The 23,783-nt window shown below is 44.9% G+C and overlaps 1 protein-coding gene across 1 annotated transcript in view; it reads right to left on the bottom strand.

Moving 5' to 3' along the window:
* The window catches only part of Dock2 (dedicator of cytokinesis 2), a 408,709-nt gene that overhangs the window by 367,367 nt on the left and 17,559 nt on the right, over nucleotides 1-23,783 (bottom strand). Inside the window, exons 2-5 of the mRNA XM_048436014.3 lie at nucleotides 17,084-17,167; nucleotides 5,944-5,984; nucleotides 4,791-4,846; nucleotides 3,859-3,955 (exon numbers count right to left, since the gene is read on the bottom strand). Coding sequence (XP_048291971.1) covers nucleotides 3,859-3,955; nucleotides 4,791-4,846; nucleotides 5,944-5,984; nucleotides 17,084-17,167 — 278 coding nt within the window. The remainder of the gene's footprint in view (nucleotides 1-3,858; nucleotides 3,956-4,790; nucleotides 4,847-5,943; nucleotides 5,985-17,083; nucleotides 17,168-23,783) is intronic.

Raw genomic sequence — 23,783 nt, 5'->3', positions numbered from 1 at the left:
ATAAGCTCCTAAAAATAACACTCAGTTTCTGCTTCCTTCTGTTGTTATCTCGGTTGCTTGTCCTGTTGCTGGGGTAAAATCCCCTGACAAACAGCAACTCAAGGGAGGGAGGATTTATTCCTATTCAAAATGCAAAGTACCGCCCAGCATGGCAGGAAAGTTAAGATAGCCAGAGCTTGAAGCGGCTGGTCACATCTCACGCATAAGGGGAGAGCAGGGAGCAGTGAATACCTACGAGGGTTCAGTCCACTGTCTTCATTTTATGCAGTTCAGGAACCCCTGCCCAAGGAAGTGTTCTAACACTAGGGTCCATCCCTGGTCCATGTTTTTACTGCATTTATTGGCACAGTCTTCTAACTGTGTCTTCACCTCTCCCTTAGGAAAAGTATTGAGATATAATGAAAAACATATAGATTTGGTCTTTGTCTCTGGTCTGGGGCAGTGCTCATAAAGCCTTTAAAACACACTGAGCATTAAGCATGTCTTTTATGGCTTTTGAATGAGCTCCCATTATCCACTGGCTGTTTTGTGCTAATAATGCAACTTTGGTGGACCCCTCGTAGATTCAGAACAGGGCCTGATGACCAGAAAAAACAGCCACATAATTGTTTGGGGGGGGGGTCAGAACTTTCAGCCCCCCTCTGAGCTACCTTATCTCTTCAACGGCAGATGATATGATACATTGAGTCTATGAAGTGCAACTCAGTTAAGACTCTTGAGCAATGAGCTGGAGGAGCATCCCAGGCGGAGGGCACTCACGTACTGACAGGTGGGTTTGCTAGAGAGGACATGACTGCCCTACCTGTCTCTTCCGTCAGGTTGACCCTGGCTTTATATCTTTTATAACAAAGTTGTCATCTTAAGTATAGCACTTTCCTGATATCCTGGAAATTCTAATGAATTATAAAAACTACAGTGAGAAGGGGGGGTCACTCAAATGGGGAGAGGCAGTGAGAATCCCTCAGTCCATTGTCAATGGCAACAGAAATGCAGATGGCCTGGGGACCCTGGCTGTAACTAACATCTGAAGTGAGGGCCGGGGTAAAGAGTCGAAGGCCAACTCTAGGCAATCAGTGACTGCATGCACTCGGCTTAGAGTAATCAGAAATGTGGCATTGGGATGGTAGGGACTGCTGTGACATTCTTCATGTGAATTATCTACTAAAAGGATATCCAAATCAGCTATTAAGTGTCACATATACGCCGTGCAGATACGGCAAAAGTCATAGACACAATAATGAAATAACGAATGCTTAACTATTTCTACTGTAGGATAGAAGGAGGATGTGGTTGGCTTGCTATAGGACCGTTTCTTAGAGGGAAATGTCAGATCCCCACAGTACCTATGGAAAGACGTTTTAAAGAGAGTAATGGAGATGAAGAAGAAACCACTCCAGCCACAAGGATACTGTTTGCTCCCTTGCTTGTGTAAATATGATCTGAGTGACCCCCAAGTGCCAGTGACCATGTCAGGGGAGCTGCAGTCAGCGATGGAGCTTATGGAATTCAATTTACTGAATATCAATGCTAAACCCTGGAGAGGCTAAGCCCCAGGAGAGGGGGCAGGGTTGTATCCAGAATGCCCCTTGCTTCTTCTGCTGTGCTTCCTCCTGTTTGCTGTTGCTGTCTGTGTTCCTGCTGTATTTGGCATGGTGTGGTTACTATGTGAACAGATCCCACTGTATCTGGTATAGTGTGATTGTTTCTTGGGAAATTCCCACTCCTCACTGGGCAATGTGCTTGCAGATCATAACGAAGATGACTTTTATAAGAACAATGACAGTTAGTTCGATCTATGATTTAACTGGACTTTCTGACTTAGCCTAAAAGATATACATGGTTAGGACAGCTGGTAAAGATGATTCGAGAAATGGTTTAGGTCATTCTGCCCATTGCTCTGATAAGAGATACAGAAGAGACACACACAGGCTAAAAGTAACCTTCTCCTTTGTTAGATGTGAGATTTGTAGAGGATAAAAAAATATAAACAAGAAAGTTTTATACCTTATAGACCCAAGAATTCTGGCTGTGAGAAAGCAGGCTGGTGACTAAAGAGAATAGTTATTTTCCTACACCCAAGGTTAGGCCTCAGTTCCTTGGTCATGTAGCTTACAGAACTAATCACAGGCCCAGGTGTGCGCCTTGAGAAAAACAAAGTCGTGAAAGGAAATTAAATGACTCTATTGTGTGTAAAGGAGAACAGATGGTTAGCTGACCACTCTTTAAGGGTTCTCTAGAGTAGAAAATAGAAATCTGCTCCATACACTGGAGCTGCAAACAGCTGCCCACCACGACAAAAAGAGATGGCTGAGACATAGCTTGCTTAAAACTTTGTTCATCAGTTATTTTTAAAAAATCATTGCTTTGGGGTGAAGAAAAAATGTTTAACTACTTGTGGAAGGAAAGCGTAATTTGTGGTCTTCATGTGATTTCTTCTTATGCAAAACTGTGTAATTTGCTTTTGGAAAATAGGTAACTTGTGGTTGTGAGGTAATCTTTTCCTGCATAGAAATCTTTGTAGTTGAAAAAGTAAGAGACAAACAAGAGAGAGGAGAAGGAACTAGGAGACAGAAAGACATGAAGGGGAAGATCAGAAAAGAAGTAAACGGAGAAGGTCAGGAAAGATGAAGACAGGGAAACAACTGGAAAGAGGAAGAAAAAGGAAGACCAAGAGGTAAAAGAAAAAACAGAGTAGGAACAACCAGCAGAGAGAAAAACAAAATGAAGAATTAAGCTTTGACCTGTGTGTGTCAGTGCGTTTGCTCCGGTAGTTCCTGTCCACATCTCCTCTCCAGGGTCTCTGAGCTGCTGAGAGCAGCCCTCACAGCAGCACACAGGTTTCATGTGTTAGACTTTTATCCCAACTGTGAGCTTCTAAGGGTCAAAACTTAGCCCAATTCTGAGTTTTTAGAGGAGAGGTTTTGGGAAGGGGCTTAGGATTAGAGGGAGGCATTAGAATGGAGTCCCAGCCATTGACAAGATAAGGAAGAGCGATGCGATAAACACACACATGCACCTTCCCTGTGTCTTGCTAGGTTGATGTCCAGCACGGCTCTGGATATCCGCCATCAATAATGCCTCTTTATAAGTCAGACTGCCTCGGGTGCTTCCATATAAGGGTGAAAGGCAGAAAAACACATACCCCAAATTCTACTGACAACCTTTGGAAAGCTTCCAGAAGTGAATGTGCTAATCACCATGGTTAGGAGATTTCCGTCGGGGTGTCAATATTTACCACAGAAGGTGGGTCTCCAGACAGCGCGCACACACCAGTGGGTGTGCATCGGGCTATAACAAATTTGCAGTAAGCCTTGGCTGACATTTTCCCTCTCAGCCTAATCATTTGGTTAGCTAATTGTTTTCATTGGGAGCTTTGACGCATCAGAGGAGGATTTTAAATTAAATTTGCTTTGAAACAGAAAAGAACACATGAAATGTGGCCTTTGTTTTTTCAGGGTCAAAGCCTCTTTGTGGATCTGAAGACAATAGCCATCAGTTAATTGATATATGACAAGGGTATATTTTAGGATGGCAGCAGAACACCAAGGCAGATCCCTCGAGAATATTAAAGAGGCAGGTTACTAAGCCTGGAGGATTTGCTTGATAAACAGACATCAAGGCAATTCACATGCAAACCCAAGTTCAACAGTGTTTGCACCTCTTTAAAAACACAAGGCTCCCACCCGACCTTAATGAAGATAGCCATCCCTGCTAGCTGTGTGGCTTCAGAGAACGCACATAACCTCTTTGGGTTTCCATGTCCTCGTGTATAATAGCATGTGCTCCCTCTTCTGTGGCCCAAAACTCCACCAAGGGGAAGCTGCCGCTCTCCAGTCCTGGGAACAAGTTGTATCTCACCACATAGAGCTGCTTCCAGATGCCTCCCCACTCCCAGAGTGTCGTCGTCACTTCCTGTGCCAGAGGGATTTCTGCAGGAATGATGTTCTCTATGTTCCTGTGTAGAGTGGGAGAGAATGAGGGGTGGAATTGAGACCCAGCTACAAAAGAGAGAAAGGGCTGGGATCTTTGGGGTAAGCTGCAGCTACGGAGAGGAGGAGGCTTGCAGAGACGCCACCGCCGGCAGCAGTCGCGCAGGCTGCACCATGCAAATATATGGAATTTCTCTCTGCATGGCCTCCTTGGTGGGGAAGGTCCCTCATGCTCACTATTCTAGTCAAATCTATTTTAATGAGGTCCGAGGGCAGCCACTAGCGAAAAGTCGGATTCTCCAAACTGACTAATCCCCCCTCAGAATCAGATTCCTGCTAGAATCAATTTGGATTAGCTCCTCATGGAGAGAAGACACGAATACACACAGCCACACTGCAGTTGAATGAGCTGGGCCCTGCACATCTGCCAGCTCAGATGGCCAAAACTAACTAGACAAAGGCATCCATGAGCCAGGAGCATCCGGCCTGGCAAGTAATACAAGGACTTCTGTGTGTATGTCGAGAGGTGAGGGTCCACATGTGTACTTTTATATAGAAGCCAGAGGACCTCAAAAGACCGTTCCTCTGGGTCAACCTCCTCCCTTTGCTTTTCCTGGCTTTACTTTTGTTTTGAGACAGAGTCTCCCACTGGCATGGACCTCGACAAGCAGGCTAGGCTAAGTGGCCAGAGGGACCCAGGGACCTGGCTGTCACCCCAAACCTCAGCACTGGGATTACAAGCACATGACGCCATGTCCAGCTTTTTTCACACATGTTCTGAAGGAACTGCACTTGGCTTCTCATGCTTGCAAAGGAGGGCACTCAACCAACCGAGTCTCTCACCCAGGTCCCCACACATACCTTCTTTTCTCCACCGTCACTTCCTTGACATGGATAAAGGATGTAGGGAAAATGCCCTGTAGGAAACAAAATTAAACAGGCTGGAAGACACAACACAGAAAAATAGCCGGCTCATTGTCTGCCCGGGTTTTGTTTGTTATCCACTAAACTACTGGGTTTTGAAATTTCAAAAGAACAGAGTCAGATAGAGCAGACATAGATGCCAAAGCCATATGTGTAGGTCGGTCTGTTGTTCACGCTACATCCCAAAGGATGCTTCAGTACCATCGTGGGTACTTATCCTCTCAGGTGGGCAAGAAGGGAAATCAATAGAGAAGAAGTCTGATCTTCTCACTTGCAGAAACAAGAACTCTGCTTCTCCCCTCCCTTTCCTTTTCCAGGGAATCAGCAGCCCTTAAGCGGAGGTTGGGGTGATCCCTGTTCCGAAGTTGGGGGATCCCTGGGTCTGGAGCAAGTCCTTGGCTTTACTTGAGTGTCTAAGATGTGAGACCTCTCCTCTTTGAGTTTAACTCACTGTCCTTTGAGAGGGCAGGGCAGGATTGTGCCACCCCAAGCAGCAGGGAAAATACTTCCTAAGCAGATTCAGATGGCAAGGAAACTTTATCAGTTGCTTGGAAATCACTCTGTGAATTCAAGCCTCATGCATGGCGAGGGCACACAGCTCCTTTGTTGAGCACCAGTTGAGAAAAACGAAACAGGCAAAGAAAGGGGCTGCTGTCATGGAGATGACGTGACAGAGCGGCTCCATCGTCTGCAAGGGCACCTGGGCCCGTCCTTTCATGTCACATGGGGAGATGAGTGAGTGCCCACACGATGCTGAAAGCAAGAGCAGAGACCAGCTTCACCTACGAAGTGCGCCATTTCCTGGGGACCCCAGGGAGGGGAAATCACAAGCAAATGGCATGTTGGCAAAGGTCGTAAGGACAAGAGGTGCCAGAAACCATCTTAAAGAATGGGGGAGGGAGGAAGGAGGGAGTAGAGGCAGAGTATGCACAGCAAGGCACAGCAGTGGGCGCTGAGAGTACAGAGATGGAAGGAGGGAATGGACGCACTTTGCTGAGGAGCGGTGCAAGGAACGAACTGCCCAGAAGAGGCAGCAGGGACAAGTGAAGACGCCCTTCATTGTCCCCGATGAAAGCGGAGTTGACCTTACCTGCGACAGTTTATGCTTTAGGAGGTACCCTCTGTACCAGTCTGCAAAGAGAAAACAAAGGCAAAGGTCTTTCATTTACCCTGCGTCTTTTGCTAACTTGTCTGCTCTGCTTTTCTCTGTTTATCTTCACCTAGTAAAGAAATGGCTGCAGTTCGCTTTTAGACCTGTGGTACAGATCAAACCGAGAAGCCCACAGCGTAAAATACGTTTTGGTCACCATTATCTCCAAGCGCCATCTACAGGTACAGGGTTTCATTGACATACTGACATAGATCACCTTCTCCTTTTGAGAGACAAGGTACCTTGGTGAGGCCACCAGTGCACTGGACCCCCATGGTCCCAAGTGACTTTTAAGAGAGGCCTCAGTACCCGTCATGCAGACAGATGCCTCAAACCCACAAGCCAGGCTTCCTTTCCTCATTTACCCCATGATGGTCACATGCATGTTTGCACCTCCTGACTTAGGCATGGAAAGGTTTATGAACCTGGGCAATCATCTTAAAATAATATGAATCATTCTAACATCAGCAAATGATATCTAAAATGTGGTTTTCTGAAGTGAGTCATTACCAAACACATACATTGGTGAACAGGTAGAGGGTTGGGGACATTAAGGGATCTCCCCTTTGCAGGACTGTAAAAAAAAAAAAAAAAAAGAAAAGAAAAGAAAAGAAAAAAACAAAAACAAGCTCAATTAACCGGAATCCAAATAACTCAGAGTCCTCTAACAAAATGAGAGCGAGTTCTGCATGCTGTAATGAGTCCACTGGCCTTTGAAATGATTGGAGCACAGCCACGTGGCGGCATTTGTCATCTTTGTAAATAAGAAGCACCTGCCAAGTGCCTCATTAACAGACCCTCATTATTGGGCTGACAGATTGTCACGGGAATATATTCTCAATAGACATTCACACAAGCGCCCCCCCAAAATGACTGAAATATAAAGTTGCTCTCCCAGCCATGGCCAGCTTGAAGGTCAGCAGCAAGGGAAGTTTCGAAGCCGAAGCCGTGGTACTCCCTAGAGATCCTATTGTGAGTGGCAGAAAGTGAGAGAACGGGAAAAGGACATAGAAAAAAGCAGAAGGGGAATTAGGGAAGTAGTGGAGGAAGAATCTGGAGTCTAGAATGAAAGCATCCTTCCAGGAGCTGTCCCGCTCTAAGCCTCTTCATCTTCTTGACAACCATATGGGGCAGGAATCCTCATTATTCCACGGTCCAGCTGAGCAGCCTACCCAAGACACGGAGAAATTGAGCGATTTTTCCACAGTCGCTCAACTGGTGACGTGTTTGGATGTAGAAGCAGCCAATTCTGGGCTTAGGGGATGGAGTTTGATGGTCATGTAATGTCCTAGTTTCGTTCTGTTGTAGGGGGAAAAACCCTTTGATAGAGAGAAAATGGGGTGGAGGTATTTAGGTTCACAGCTCCAAGTTACAGTCTAGCATGTGGGGAAACCAAAGCGGTAGGAGGTACTAACAACCTGTTACATTGTATCACAGTCAAAGGCGGAGAGAAAAGAGCACAGCTCCTTGCCTACTTACGCTCAGCTCCCTTTCTCCACTCTCAGACATCCAAGATCCCCTGCCTAGGGCACGCTGCTGCTCCCACTGGACTGTATCTCCCTGCCCCCAGACACGCCCACAGGCCAACCCAGTGAGATCCCCTGCCTAGGGCACGGTGCTGCCCACACTGGACTGTGTCCCCCTTCCCACAGACACGCCCACAGGCCAACCCAGTGAAGCAGCTCTTCATGGAGACTCTTCCCAGGTGACTCGAGGCTGCGGTTGGTTGACAAAGCTAATCCTCACGTCTAATATTTCATCCTTTCACCCTCAGAGGCCCTCAAACTAAATCTCTAAGCTACTTTGCAACTGAGGATTTCTGGTAACAGAAGCTCTTTCTATTTCACGAAGAGCAGCAATCTATTTTAGGTTGCTTCTAAGTACTGGCCAGTTGCTATAGAAAATAATTAACAGTGGACAAGAGGATTTAATCCCTCTAAGTGTTTGCTATATGCTAGCTGCTTTGTTAAAGGCATTGATTTTGGATTTTTTTTTCAAGCTTTAAATTTAGTGGGCTGGGGATGGGTAGCTCAGTGGTAGTGCGCTTGCCTACCAGACTAAAGATTAATCTTCGTGACAGTCATATAAATATGCACTATTACCGCTTCAGTTTTGTGAATGGAAACAGAGATTGACAGAGAATAAGCCACCTGCTAATTGTCACACAGCTTGAAATTGAAAGCCAAGCATTTGGCTTTTGAACTCTGCTGTCTTCACTGCAGCACGATGACCCTGTTTGCCAGCTCAGTGTAAGCATATTTCTAGAATATTGCTCCTGACTGCCATTCACGGTCACTTTAATCACAAGCCCTGTGTAGGTTTTCTTGTCACACTTGCAGAAATCCTATAAACTAAGTGTTGTCATCCCTGTTTCGTTGATGACATTGAAACTCAAGTCAGTTCATGTACTGAGCGGGGATCATACAGACACAGCATTAGTCCAAGTCTGTCGATTCAAAATCGGGGCCCTTAAAACTACCCAACCCACGCCGATGGGAACAGAGCAGAGGGCTATCCAGGTCGCACTGGCCTGGAGCAACATGGTGGTCAAGGCTACTTCAATCCGCAGTGAATCCTGAGAATAATAGAGAACCAATAGTCCACACTCAAAGCTAATGTTCACATCTCTATCTCTGGGTGGCCATCAGGTGGAGCCAAAGGACTTGGCCTTCGTGCACCCTTGAGATTCAGTCACATGTGCACCTTACAGGTGCCCCAACTCTCAAAACTTCGCTTGCTCTTGGGTAACTCTCACCCCCAAAATCCATATTCTGCCTCCATAACTCACATTCATTCAGTACCAAGTGTGTCCCTGGTGTATACTGTGTGTGTGTGTGTGTGTATATATATATATATATATATATATATATATATATATATATATATATATATATATATATATATATATATACACACTAGGTGACCTATTTTCAGAAACAGATCTACGTACCTTGCAGATAAAAATAGCACTGTTAAGCAACAGAGGGATATGAGCCCAGCACCCTTAGCAACATCTCCAAGACTGCCCTCAGGCTTTCCCAGCCCTGCTGACTACCTCTGAAGCTTGATGTCAATTCCCTAATCAGGTCTGCTGTCAGCCGTCCCCGTGTGTGTGTCAAGACGTTATGAACAGATAACTGTTGACAAAACCCCAGCGAGGGACCCATGATCACACGTGGTCTCTGTAACACGGCACTTATCAGATGCTGGAGGCGTCACAACGGAGCGCTGTTTTAAGTTCAATAATTTTAACCCTTGTCATGAAACAATCACTTGTGCATCCCTCCCCACCCCCTCCCCCCGCCATTCCTATGTCAAAATCGTAAGCCCCGGTGTAAAGGTACGAGGAGGTGACCTTAGGGAGATGCTCAGCTCATGCAGGCGGGGCTTGTCGGGAGGATGGTAGTGCCATCTCATGATGCAGGAGAGTCTTCTATCTATCTGTTGCTTTCATTGGTTAATTAATAAAGAAAGCTGCCTGACCTAATGGGTCAGAACATAGGTAGGCGGGGAAGACAGAACTGAATTCTGGGAGGAAGAAAGCAGAGGCAGGGGGGCTGCCCGCCATGAAGCTGCCAGGTCAGACATGCTGAATCTTTCCCGGTAAGCCACGACCTCGTGGTGAGATACAGATTATTAGAAATGGGTTGAATCAATATGTGAGAGTTAGCCAATAAGAGTCTGGAGGTAACGGGCCAGGCAGTGTTTAAAAGAATACAGTTTCTGTGTAATTATTTCAGGTAAAGCTAGCCGGCCGGGCGGCGGGAAGCAGCCCGCCGTTCCTTTCAACAATCTCACAGGGGAGATTCCTCCCTCATTCTCTGTCTCTAGATGAAGAAACAGGAAGAGAGCCTTGTGCCGAAGGGGAACAAGCCCTCACCAGGCACCACCTTCTGCTAACACCTCGATCCTGGATTTCCTGACTCTACAAGAGAATTCCATTCCTGCTGCTTAGCATGCAAAGTCTGTGGCATCCTCTACAGCAGCCTGAGTGGCTAAGACGTGCAGCCTAGGGGAAGACAAGCAAAGGGGGATTTTCTTACAATGCTTTGGGCAACTGTGGGATGCCAGCTCTTCAAAGTGTGCTCCCTTCCCGCGGCACAAATGCAGCCTGAAATATACCAGAGGGGTAGGGGAGAGAGTTTAACTATCCCAGAACCACAACAAAAGAAGAACCTCCATCTGCCACTTCCAGGCAGTATGATCCTGGGTCATGTCAATCAAGCGTCAATGTTTTCATCTGAGGAAAAAACAACACCTCCTCTCAGAGTATTGTCACAAAAACTATTTTTTAAAACATGATTATGGGGGCTGGAAAAACAGCTCCACAGTTAAAAGTATCTACTGCTCTTGTAGAAGACCTGACTTCAATTCCAAGTACCCCTGGTGTGTGTGTGGGAGGGGGAGGCTAATGACAGCTTACAACTCTGACTTTGGGGGAGTTGAGATCTCTGGCTTCTGTAGGCACCTGCTCTCAAGGGTACATGTCCATCCATACACACAGAAACACATAATTCCAAATAAATAAATAGCATGATTCGGAAAGAATTCATCTAGTAAAGGTACAAAATGTTTTACAGGACGAAGACATTCCAGTTTCAAGATAACTGTGGACTGCATGTGGATAAAGCAAAGGGGGACCGCGGGAACAGTGACCTGCAGATTTCAACCATGTCTGAGATCTTGTTTTGTTTTGCTTCATTCTGAGACAGGGATTTTCTGTATAGCCCTGGCTGTCCTGCCCAGTAGACCAGGCTGGCCTCAAACTCGAAATCTACCTGCCTCTGTCTCCCAAGTGTTGGGATCAAAGGTGTGTGCCACCACTGCCCAACTAACATCTGAGTATTTTTGAGAAATATCTGAAGCAAGAATATGACTATTTATCTGAGTGATGAGTAGCTGAGAATACTTTTTAGTTTCCTGTGTTTTGAGATACATAATAGTATCAAGATCAAATAGAAGCTCTTTGACCAGAAGAGTATGGGCTTTTTTCCTTTGTGGAATTTTACTCTTCCACAAAGTAAAAGAAACAATGAACAAAATTAGATGGCAAATTAGAGATTGGGAAAAAAATGTTTGCAAACAATTCGTCTAATAATGGATAAATATCCAAATTAATGAAGGATTAATGTAAGCTAATAGTACAAAAGCAAAACCCATTTAAAGCATAAGACATTTCTCTAGAGAGTATACAAAGATGGCCATTGGGAATATGAAAAGTTGCAGGGCATTGTTAGTCATCAGGGTAATGCAAGTCAAAGCCACAACAAGGCAATGCCACAACCTGACCCTTGAGAAGGATACTTAAAAACAGTCAAGGGGTAATAAATGTTGACAAGAGTACAGAAGGAAGGGAAACCAAGTAAACTGTTGAGGAAAGATAGACAGGTACAGCTACAATGGAAAACAGTCTGGTGATTAATAAAGAATTTAAAAATAGAACTACCACACGAACAACAAGCTCTCTCTAGGCATCTACCCACAGGAAATGACATCACCAGGTCTTAAAGATATCTGTGTTCCCATGTTCACGATAGTCTGTTCATAAAAGTCAACGTAAAAAAAGCAAAAGAAGCATCTACCGGTGAATTAGCAAAGAAACTGAGGTGCATAAACGGTGGTATCCAAACCGAATGCTAATTGATCTTTGAAAAAGAGATTTTGCTAGCTAACATAACCTGGATGATGCGCTAAGTCAGATTAGCACATATCAGAAAAGAAAATACTATATGATCTCATCTGAGTGTGGCATCTAAGAACAACAATGAGGATCTGGGAGTTTGCTGTGAGATTGTGTCTCCTAGTCATATCAGAAGTTCCGTTCTTAGAGTCTCACCAACATGACAGCCCGAATCTGAACAAGGATGACACCAATGGACATGCCAAACTGGACAAGGAAAAGGCTACAGAGGCCTCAACCATACACAAAGAACTACAGGCAACCGAGAAAGGCTGGGGGTGGGAGAGACAAGCACATCGACTGGTGGTTCAGTTACTGAAAACATTCACGCAAGTAACATTATAAGAACCGTCTAGGCTATATTCAGGAATATGCAAATACATAAATACATACGCACACAATAACCATTCTTTAAATGAAAAAGAGGCTACGAATTAGAAAGAGAGCAGGAAGGGGTATGTGGGAGAGCATGGAGTAAGGAAATAGAAGGGAAACATGTAATTAAATTATAATCTCAAAAATGAAAAGAGAAATAATTAAAAAGAATCTAGTGTGTAGGGTTAGAAAACAAAACCGTGGTAATAGAGGAAGAGAAGTGGCGGGAAGGGGGGGTCATACAGGGATTGAAGAGATCTAGGTCAGGAGTTAGGAAGCAGTAGATGTAGAAATCTAGAACAATATGTGCAGCGGGAGGACTACAGTTAATAAAACAGTACCAAAACTGGGTAGCTGTGAAGGTGATGGACAGCTCTGTCGATTTTCTTCACCGACGTCATCATTCACTACTGCATTCCACAGCATCATGCCGCATACCTCAGCTACACGTCATAAAATGCATGCCTTTAAAAACGAGTGTGCGCGCTGGAATCAAAGCTTGGATTAGAGCGACAATCTGAGTCCTACTGCCTGAGTGATCGCTGGCAAGCGATATGTTGGATAGGCATAATCCTAGCACCTGTCTCATCAAAATTAAGTAGGCAAAAATTCCCGAGAGATTTCCCTGTGCCTGCTGTAGGGGAAATACTCAAAAAGTTAGTAGATACGATACGATCTGCTTTTAGAAAATAACTAAACGAATGCCATACTCCAGCAAGTTAGACGTGTTTTCTATTTTGTTTCCAGAACCTACAGATTTAGAATACCATTCTTTTAATTGATGCCCTTTCCGCACATTTCCATGACAACAGAATAGAGAATTCAAGTTCGCTGACACCTCAGTCCCACCCTCATTCTAACAACAGGAAAACTGGGTTTGGACTGCGGAGAGCAGAGCAGCGTCTTCAAACAATAGAGTCCTGCTCACACCCAGCGGCTTCAGGCACAGGTCGGAACAAAGGAGGGCTCCTGGCTGAGTGCTGCTTGAACAGAGTCCCTGTGAAGAGCTCACAACATCCCCATTGTTCGGGTCATGATCACCCCTTGACAGGGCTACTGGTACAAAAGGTGCTGCGGGCTCTGGTAAGTCCCACTCTGCATGGGGTAGATTCAAGCCTTCACCAGCTCTTGGCAGCCCACACAGCCCTGCAAGGCATGGGCATCTGCAAGCTCTGAAGAGCTGTAGCCATTGCGGGGTGAGAAGAGTGAGTCTCGGAATGACGCCACAGATACTCTGTGCAGCAACATCACATCGCATTGTAATAACCAAAGATATCATCGGTCCCTCCTCTCATCCCTCCCTATGGTCTTATTTTACTGGCCACTGAAATGCAGGCATTTCTTCTTGGACTCTCTGTCAAGAAGTTCCACCCCTCCAACTTCCTACTATGATAGACCACAAGGCCCTGACATACACAAGTGTCAGTAGAAAGAATGAGACTTTTCCCGTCATTCCAAAGAGGACAAGCTAGGCAGCAAATGTTTAAGCATGGGACATACATCCCTCGGGAAGACCTTACAAAGAAGACCCTAAATAAGACTGGTTACCTCAAAAGAACACCTTCCACTCTGATCTAGGAGACAGCTAGGCATGATAGGCCAGGCCTTTAATCCCAGTACTTGGGGGGCAGAGGCAGAGGCGGGCAGCTCTTTGAGAGTCCAGGGACAGTTTGATCTATATAAACAGTTCCAGGTCAACTAGAACTACATAATGAGACTCTGTCTCAAAAATCCAAAAACCAAAAACCAAAAAAAAAAAAACCACAAAAACAAACAAAAAACAAAAAGAAAGAGATTTGGAGGTAGGTAATTGTTGTCTTGGTCCACATAGGCATGGTGGGATTTGCATACCAGGAGCATCATCACATGACTATGCCTCTGGCATCTGGTACCTCAGTCTCTAGCTGCATAGCTATTTGCCATGAGCTAACTCATCTTAGTGCTTAATTGAGTAAGGAAGACAGACAGAAAGAGAGCACTCTCTGCCACCCCTTTAAATAGGGTTTAAATACTGCGGAAAGGGAGGGAAGTAGACTTCACACTGACTATGAGACTGGAGTTTATTTGGAAAGGTGACAGCCCTCCTGAACTATGTGGGTTTGTATCATAACATGCTATCTCTGTCATAAAACCCATCCATTGTGCTTGCACCATTCATACTGAGTGCACTTAGTGCACAGATATTTATGGCTCATGGTTCTAGAGATTCAAGGTCCCACAGCACTTTGCAGCCTCTGGTGAGGGTTCCCCTTGGCGCGTCACATCAGCCTCTACATTTCTCTCAATCTGTGTGGTCTTTCATTTACTTGCTTTAAAGCTTCCAGAATTCTCTCAGGAGGCCTCCACCCTCACGACTTTACTTTCCAAAGGCCTGACCTGCAACTCCACGGTAAAGTTCCCACCCCCTTCATACTATTACTGTAAGACTTCAGAGACTGGACCCTCACATGAACCCAAAGCAGGCAAATCCTATTTAAAACATAATGGTGTGCAAAAAATGGAGGGGGGGGCTAACCTCATCCATTGTAGGAACCCAAAGATTCAGCTACCAAGTGATCAGAGCCCATACATAGATAGGTACCCATATCTATAGATAGGTACCCATCCTGGACCTCTTGCAGCTCCACCAGATGAAGGAAAGAAACACAAAATGTTGACCTTGAGCCAAGCCCAGTATTACATTACCTCTCTCGTCTCCCCTTTTTGATTCAGATAACAATCTCAGAAGTGGTGTGACCACAACTCTCCAGGTGAGGAACGCGAATGTGACCACATCTCTTCAGGTGAGGAACGCGAAGCCACTGAGCCAAAATCTGTTTGCTATAGAAGCAGGAAGCACTGTTCTGATCCCAGTGCTTTACAAACAACCGTAAAGCACAAAGTGTGAAATTGTTGTCGCTCATATTCCAGTCTCCCAAAGTTAATCATTGCTAACCTCTGAGGATATTTTAAAAATATGTCTTTGATTTAAATATATATCTTATAATAAGTAATTAAAACTGATGGGAAGATTACAGATAAAAAGGTTTTTCTGCCACTGGTAGAATTAGACATGTAAAGCACAGGGCTGTCCCGTAGGAAGGGCTGTCCTGTGGGAAGGAGTGGTAAATTTAGAACAACAGGCCTGAGTCTACGGGAAGGTATCCCCTCACCCACCCACTCCTCACCATTCCCCCACCCACTTCCTGAACCACGCTCATCTTCTCTGTTCAAAAACCAAAGCTGGGATGTTCCCTAGTCCTGGGCACTGCACAGTACATGGTACCCTATTAGTTATAACCCAACAAAGAACACTGCCAAAGCGTGCAGTACATATAAGCAGCTCCCATTTCTTTGTAGCGATCCCTTTAAAAGTCGCTTTGAAATACAAAATACTAAATTACACTCCTCAAAGAAAGGTTTTCCACTTGCTTGCTTTCTTGGTTCGTGTCTGTTTTTGTGTACACCTGTTTATATGCGATCTTGTGTGTGCTTAGGAGTGTGCTGTTTATGGGTAACTGTATTTGTAGGTGTGTGTCTTTGTTGAAAGGTTATAGGTGTTTGTATCAAGGTCATGTCAGTGTGCATACATGCACAAACACATCTGCACACATCTGCAGAGAGAGCTGGGGCTCCACTGCCTGGGAAGCTTCAGGCAGCTCATCCAGCACTACAGAGGACTCTCCCTGTCTAACAGGCTGATGGGATACCTAAGCAGGATTCTGGGTTCTCTAGGATGGAAGGCAGCATCTGGTCTGTAGGAATAAAAAGATGGCTCTTGGCTGCTGTGTCCCAGCAGAGGCCTACCCTGAAGCACACCTCTCCCTACCACCTTGTGCTCCTTTCCAGGGCTTCATCTGATGGACTCACTGGGAGATGGCACAGCTGTATTCTCAGGCCAGTCTCTGCTTCCTCCTTCGTTCTGCCAGCCCCAGGAAACACATACTCCTCACTCTGTGTCCTTCGTTGCAGGAGAAGCCATAAGCTGGCCCAGCAGGGAAAACTCGGGAAGTACAGCTTGGGTGTGGGGGATGGGAGAGAGTCTGTTGATCACCAGTGACACATTAACAAACTCATTAAGTAATTATACACTAATCCGACTCCTAATATCAAGTGTATCAGTAGCATGGATGATAGTTTTCAGTTGCCTGTCTCATGAGTCCAAGGCCATTAGTCTTGGAGCAGACATTAAGATGCACCCCCTCTCGCTACCGTCACCACTATTATGGGTGAACCGAACTCAATATACACTTAGTTTCATGGCCACATGGCTTTCCGCCACTGTACCCAGCACACATCCCCAGCTTGGGCCCCTGCTCCCCCGGGAGCTGCATTTATATAACACTACTGTGCGGCACAGCCTCTCTCTTGGAGTCAGAAGGATAACTTACAGCACCCTCCTGCATCTTGATGATGCTTATTTTTCTTTACAATAGTGTACATACTAATAAAGAACTACAGCTAGGAAGATCCACAGGCCCAAGGTCCCATAGTCCCCTGACTGGCAAATATAGAGCACAGCAAACATCAAGGCAGCCAGTTAGGCCTTTGTTATGAAACTCACATCCCCGAAATAATAAAGCACTCCTTTTGTTCAGTAAACTCTAATTGCAGTCATTTCTCAAAATACTGGCAAGATTGGCTCCAGGATTGCCGCACCAAAGCCCACAGACGCTCAAGCCCCTTTCTATAAAATGGTACCATATCTATGCAGACCATATGAAGGTCCTCGCATACTTTAAATCATCTCTAGGCCATTTCTAATATCCAATGTGTGGCAATGTCATATAGATATCCATAGCGTTGCATTGTTTATGTAATGTCAGGAACTGAATATGCATATTGCAGATGCAATATTGTCTGTCGCTTGTTGGTTCAACCCCGTGGATGCAGAACCCATGGGCCCAAAAGGCTGACTGTACTAAATGAGCAAGATGTACTTAAACATGCCAGGCAAGTGCGTGCTTAGAGAGAGTACTGCAAGTGCCTGGGTTCCTACAGGGAAGACACCCACATCTGAGGGCCACAGAGGCAATAACCACTCACCTCCACAGGTCTCTTGTATCCGCACCACATCGCCAATCTGTAGAGTGAGATGCTGGGCTCCACTGCCTTGGAAGTTGTAGATGGCTGTGAAATGGAACACAGAGACAATCAGTGAGACCTCTAGGTATCGTGACTCCTGGCTCCACCTTGCTGCCTTTGCCTTGAGCCTGTCTCACACTTATGAAACCCACATGGGCTATAGAAAGTCAATGCAAAGGCCAACTGCCTATTTCAATCATCAATCCAGACCCCCTTAAAAACTGAACCGGACCTCTTCCCACTCTGGTCCTGCGCTGTAGCCTTGGTGACCAGGAGGCTGCTTATCCCATCCTCACATCTGGCCTCCTGCTGTGCTCCAGGCATGAGGTTATATGCCTTCTTCTTCCCTCCTCACAGGGACTCATCGTGAGACAGGAGCTGTGAGCCCAGAAACAGAAATGAAGACATTCTGGCCACAGTCACCAAGACAAGAAATGCCAGGAAGCTCTAATCCAGCTTCCATACTCTTGCCCTCTGAGTTTGGCTGCTTCCTGTTGCCCATCTACTCCATGTCAGCAACAGAATCCCAACATGCAGAGCTCTCCACTACTGTGTCACCACATATATCGTCTTTGTCCAATAAGTAGGATGGGATGGGCTCACTGTTTGAAAGCTCTGTGACCAGACTATGACAGTTTAAGGTTGTAAGCCTTTAGGGTATTGAACCTGGCTGGTGGAAACAGGTGATTCAGGGTAGGCCTTTGATTATGGCTTTCCCTAATTCCAGCCTTTGCTTTTCTTATCCATTCAGATATGATAAGTCATTGCCAGAAGCTCCCAACCCCCACAGACTGAACCCTTCTGCTATGCCTTCCACCCATGGTGGCCAGAAATTTGTTTGAAATGGTGAGCCAAAATAACACCCCTCCTCTGAAGTTTTCCGTCAGGTCAGGCCTTTCATTGCAACACAAACGTCCTACCTGATTCCTACCCAAGCTCAGCCAACCTAGAGCTCACCAGAACAAACCCTTCAGGCTCCCGTAGGCCACAGTCACACCCTTCCCTAATGGTTGTCAGGTTCATGGAGGAGTGCTTAATATTCAAAAATCCATTCGCATCCATGGAATGGATGATTTAACCCAGTAGTGGAGTGTTCCCTTAGTAAGCGCAAGGTCCTGGGTTTAGTCCCCAGCAAGCAGTGGGAGGTGCGGGGGCAGGGTGGACAAGGGAACCTGCATTCTCATCCAAACTGTTAGTTTCTGGGAGCAGGAACTGTCAGAGACTCTTGTCATTTGGAGCATGAGATCACCCGTGCCTTTGCAGGAAAGGATGGGCTGTGCAGCAACATCACTGTCATGGTCTCCTTGCCCCATAGCAGGGGCAGTCTTGATGGTGGCTGCCTGAGTCACTGATATAGGTTTCTGGAGTATGAACTACCTTGTCTCAAAAAGTTTTGAGTTCTGTGTGTGTGTGTGCGCGCGCGCGCATGCATGCGTGCATGCACTTGTATACGTGCATGTGTATGTGTATTGTGTGTGTGCATGCACATGTGTGCGTGTGCATGTGCCTCTGTGTATGTGGTGTGTTCCCTGTATGACTATTACATCTCTGGCTCTGAACACTCACTCACAGAAGCAACTTTCAGTGACCAATCTCTAAAATACTAAAGACAAGTCGATTCCCTTCGCCTGCCAGGGCAAAGACTTTAAGAACAACAACCAAGATGCCTTCCCCAAACCCTGGGTATTTAGGATTAGGGTTGAAATTCTTCCAAGAATAATGGCTTGGAAAGACAGGCTGAACATGAATGTCATGCACAGGCAAAGGGAAATGTGAAGAAACCTGACTGAGTCTCAACGGCCATGCAGGCAGGAAGTCAGGTTGAGCAGAGAGCAGCGGCCTGAGTAAATGCTGAAGGCATGCCAGCTTTTCCCCCTTTCTTTTGACTCCAGGTATCTGTAGTCTCCAGTCTACACACAACACATTGCACAGTCTTCATAAAAATATTTCCAAAAAAGCGACTGGACCATCTAAACATTGCCACCCATCTCAAGCAACGACAGCAGGCTCAGGGCAAGGAGAGAGTGTCTTCCACAGCTATTACATCATAATTAATATTCAAATTTCATAATAACATATAGTTTTCAATTCAAAATTATGAGGTATGTTAAGAAGGAAGACAGTATAGCCAGTTAACGGGAATCAATAAATTAAAAGAAAATTGGGCAAGTAAAAGAACAAATACTGGACTTGGGAGATGAAGGGTTAAATCAACTCTCATATATATTTAAAGAACTGAAAAACAATATGACACAAAGCAGAGGAAACAAGAGCAATGACTCTGAATTAAAGAATTTCACTGATGGCATAGAAACTAGAAAAATGGAGCTGGATGTGGTGCTTGCAGCTACAATCCCAGCACTAGAGGGTGAAGCAGGAGGATTACAGGTTTGAGCGAGATCAGTGTGGTTTCATAGTGAGAATTTATCTCAAAAAGATTATACATAGGAATCAAGCAGAAACTCTGGACAGAGACAATAATAACAAATATAAAAAAAAATCACCAAAGAACTTCAATAGCAGAGTCAACAGGGTCAGAGGGAAAAACGGTGATCTTGAAGACAAGGCAGCTAAGATCAAGCCAGACCAAGATGCACCAAGAGAAAATGGTAAACAAAAGCGAACCCATCAGAGATCTATGTGTTACGGCCAAATGACTGGCATTCCCTTAATGGGAGCTCCAGAAGGAGAGGAGAGAGAAATGCAGGCAGAAAAAAACCAATTGAAGAAATAGTGGTCAGAAATCATGCACAGAGGAATAAAGCTAGAAATCCCTACCAGAATCAAAACTGGAAAATCACCAACAAGTGCAAAAAGCACAGGCTAGCAGGAAATCTTTTCAGACAAATTAAAATGAAAACACAACCTACAAAAACCCATGAATACTGCAAAAAGCATGGTTAGAAAATCTCGTAGCTGTAAATGTCTGCCTTGAAGCACAACATAGACTTCAAATTAATTATCTTTATTTCTACTTAACAACTAACAAAAGAACAGCAAACTAAACCCAAAGGTAAAAGAAAATAATACAAATTAAGCAATGAGAAGTTGGCTAGAGAATAGGATGCAATAAGAAGACAACAAAAGCAGAATGTGCCCCTTTGAAGTGACAAACAGGTAGGCAGACTAAGAAGAGACAGAGGCCTCAGGCTACCAAAGTCAGAGTGAAAGTGAGGATGAACATTTTGCCAACATTTCAGAAAGGAAAGGGATTATAAGCTGATGGTTCTCTAGTGTCCACTGCCCCTTACAGCAAGCTCAGTCGACAATGAAGCTTTACAAGAGAAAGCTTTCAACACTTGTACACCAAAAAAATGAGATAACCTAGATGAAATGGATGTATCCCTAGACAAACTAGCAGCATTGACTCATGAAAAAGCAAAATTCAGTCATCAGAAACCTCCCCAAAGGCCCATGGAGATTGCAACATTGGTAAAGGGCCAATGAGCAAGGATGAGGACCTGAGTTTGGGTGTCTAGGATCCATACAAAAACACAAGTGTGGAAGCATGCATCTGCAAGCCCAGCCCTGGGAGAAGCAGAGACGGACAGATCAATGAGTTCATTGGCCAGCCACTAGCTCAGTCAGTGAGCTCCAGGTTCAGAGAGAACCTGTCTCCAAAAAGGTAAGGTAATGAGCAACTGAAAAAGACTTCTGGCATTGACCTTTGGCCATCATACACACACAAAACACATGTGTGTAAAAACCCACATGAACATGTACATAGAACACACACATACATGTGTGCACACACATTCAAACATGCACAGACATTCTAATGAAGAAAACACAATGTCAGATCACTTAAATATAAAGTCTATAAAATATTTAGGAATAACTAATACCTATTGTCAAACGCTTCCACAAAAGGAAGAAGGAAATACTTCACAAAGCATTATGGGAGGAATTTGCAAGTAGAGACGAGTATCCCTTGTAGATATAGATACATGTATCCATAGAGATTAGCAAATGAAATCTCACAACATATTAAAAAGATACCATGAACAAGAAGGAATTTCTCTGGAAATGCAAGAATAGTTCAATATCCAAAACAATAAAAGGAAAACATTTGTATAGCGTAAAGAAAAAACTTAGATGATCATGTTAATTAATGAAGAAAAGGCATTGGCAGAATTTATCAATATTTTATGACAAAAAGTCAACAAGTTAGCAATAGACAGAATAGTTTCACCCGAAACATAGAACTCTGTCGCTGCATGAGTAAGGCCTCTCTATCACTGTGACAAACAGCTTTATTTTGGCTCACTGATTTAGAGGTCTTCTTCCCTGTCTTTGCTCTGTTGCCTCCAGGTCGAGGTGAGGCAGAGTATTGTGGCCACGAAAGGATGGCCTCACAACAGACAGGAAGCAGAGGGAGAGAGGAGAAAGATACCACAGACACGAAATAGTCCCCCAAGGATCGTAATACAGGGAGTCACAGTATTAACTATTTACAAAAGGAAACCTTCAATGCACATAATTGAGTGTATAAATAAACACATACAGTTTTAATCATCTGCACTGACGGTGCCACATCCAAGAGCCAAAGAACACCTAATGAAAACCCAATACCAGACATGAGAAGCCCTCTTTTGAGTTGTTTACTAGAGATGTCTAGGGTTGTGTGTCCCCAAACATACGACCTTTAGCTGTTGTCCTTGCTCACCCCCTAGAAGAAAAATGTAACTCCCTATTGTTAAAGACACCACACACTTCAGAAACAGGGCCCAGAGGCTCCCAAGCTGGGCCTGACCTGAATGCCCTTTCCCTGAGGACTAGCTTTAATGATACCAGAAGGCATGATGCAAGCTTCCAAAGGAGGAGGTAACCAACAGTCCTACCATAGTGCTATAACGCCTATGAAGCACACCAATGACTAACACGGCACAAGAACCCTAAGGGTGCAGGAGTGCCACACATCCTTGGCAGTAACCGACAGCTCTATAATTGGATTAAGACTTACTCAATGCAAAGGAGGGGTCAAGATCATGATGGGGAAACTCACCGAGACAATTGACACCAATCTGCGGGAGCTCATAGACTGTATCTAGATGGACAACTGGGGATCCTGCATAGGATCGAGCCAGGCCCTCTGCATGTGGGTGACAGTTTTGTAGCCTGGTCTGTTTGTGGGACCCCTGGCAGCAGTGGAACCATCTATCCCTAGTGCATGAGCTGGTTTTTTTGGAGCCCATTCCATATGATAGGATGCTTTGTGCAGCCTTGAAGCGGAGGTGGGGAGGTGGGGGAGGTGAGAGGGAGGGGGCTTGGTCCTACCTCAACTGAATGTGCCAGGCTTTGTTGACTCCTCATGGGAGGCCTTACCCTTTCTGGGGAGTGGATGGGGGTGAGTTGGGGGAGAGGGAAGAGTGGAGAGGGGGAGCTGTGGTTGTTTGTAAAATGAATTTAAAAAAAAAAATTAACAAGAGGAATACCATGCCTGGTATCCGAAATCTAGCTATCTCTCAGCTAGGATTCAGCTAATAAAATCGCGGCTATTGGAGGAGAATCTACAACCACTGGTTTTCTAAAGCAGCATAATTCCTAACAACAATCTATAAACATTGGTCCTTATATCCACAGATAAGGGTAGCCTTCACCCCTCACCAAGGAAACTTCTCTTTGCAACAGAGAAAGGCCACTACAGAAAACCACAACCATTCAAAACGCTGAGTTGTGGAGCTCAGTCCTAACAGATACATCTGTGTCTCAGGGAACATTGCAGAAGAGGGAGGGGGGAAGGTTGTAGGAGCCAGGGAACCAGGGTATTTGCTGTGAGATTTCATCTCCTATTAATGTTAGAAGCTACACCCGTAAAATCTCACCAACATGGCTGCCCCAAAGTGAGCTGAACAAGCCAACAAACATGCCAGAGTGGAAAAGGAAAAGTCTACAAGGTCTCAACCCAACCCCCCCGCAAAAAAAGATTACAGACAACCAAGGAAAGTCAGTAGTAGGAGAGATGGCCCTCCCCTAAGAAGAGCACACCAATTGGTTGTCCAGTGCCAAATGGTCAGCCCTAAGAATATACAAACAAATAACACAATATGAACTCAATGGGTTATATATGGGAATATATACACATATATAAACATATATGTGCATGCAATAACAATGAAAAGAGAGGCCATGGATTTGAAGGAGGGTTTTAAGAAAGGGACAGGAGAAGTGCTCTAATCAAATTGCAAATCAAATCTCAAAACAAACAAACAAAGGAACTCATTGGTGAGGAGGTCACAGACCCTAGAGGAGAACCTACTACTGTTACTAAGTAGGCACACCATCAAAGTATGTTTAGATATCTCTAAAATATAAAATAGTGCTGCTCCCAGGCTTCACAGAAGCTGCTTTTTGCAAAGGGCAGTGGCCAATAGAGAGACTCACAGCAGCAAATCAGATCTGTAATAAAATGTCTAGACTGTCCCGACTTTTATAAAGAACTCTTACATTTTAGCAACAAAAAGACAACACAGACCAATTTGCAAATGAACAAAGGGATTAAAAACCTATTTCACCAGAGACGCACAAATACCGAAGAGGACATGAAAAGATCTTTGACATTGAAACCATTAGGGAACTGCCAATCAGAACCACAGGATGTCACCTCTGACCCATAGGTGTGACAATGATTGTTCTTTTAGTGTTTGAAAGGGAAGCAGAA

This window comes from Myodes glareolus, chromosome 9 (genome assembly GCF_982192425.1).
Source record: "Myodes glareolus chromosome 9, mMyoGla1.1, whole genome shotgun sequence".
NCBI classification, from domain to species: Eukaryota; Metazoa; Chordata; class Mammalia; order Rodentia; family Cricetidae; genus Myodes; species Myodes glareolus.
The sequence above is the reverse complement of the archived record's forward strand: the minus strand, read 5'-3'. Positions and strand labels throughout refer to the sequence as shown.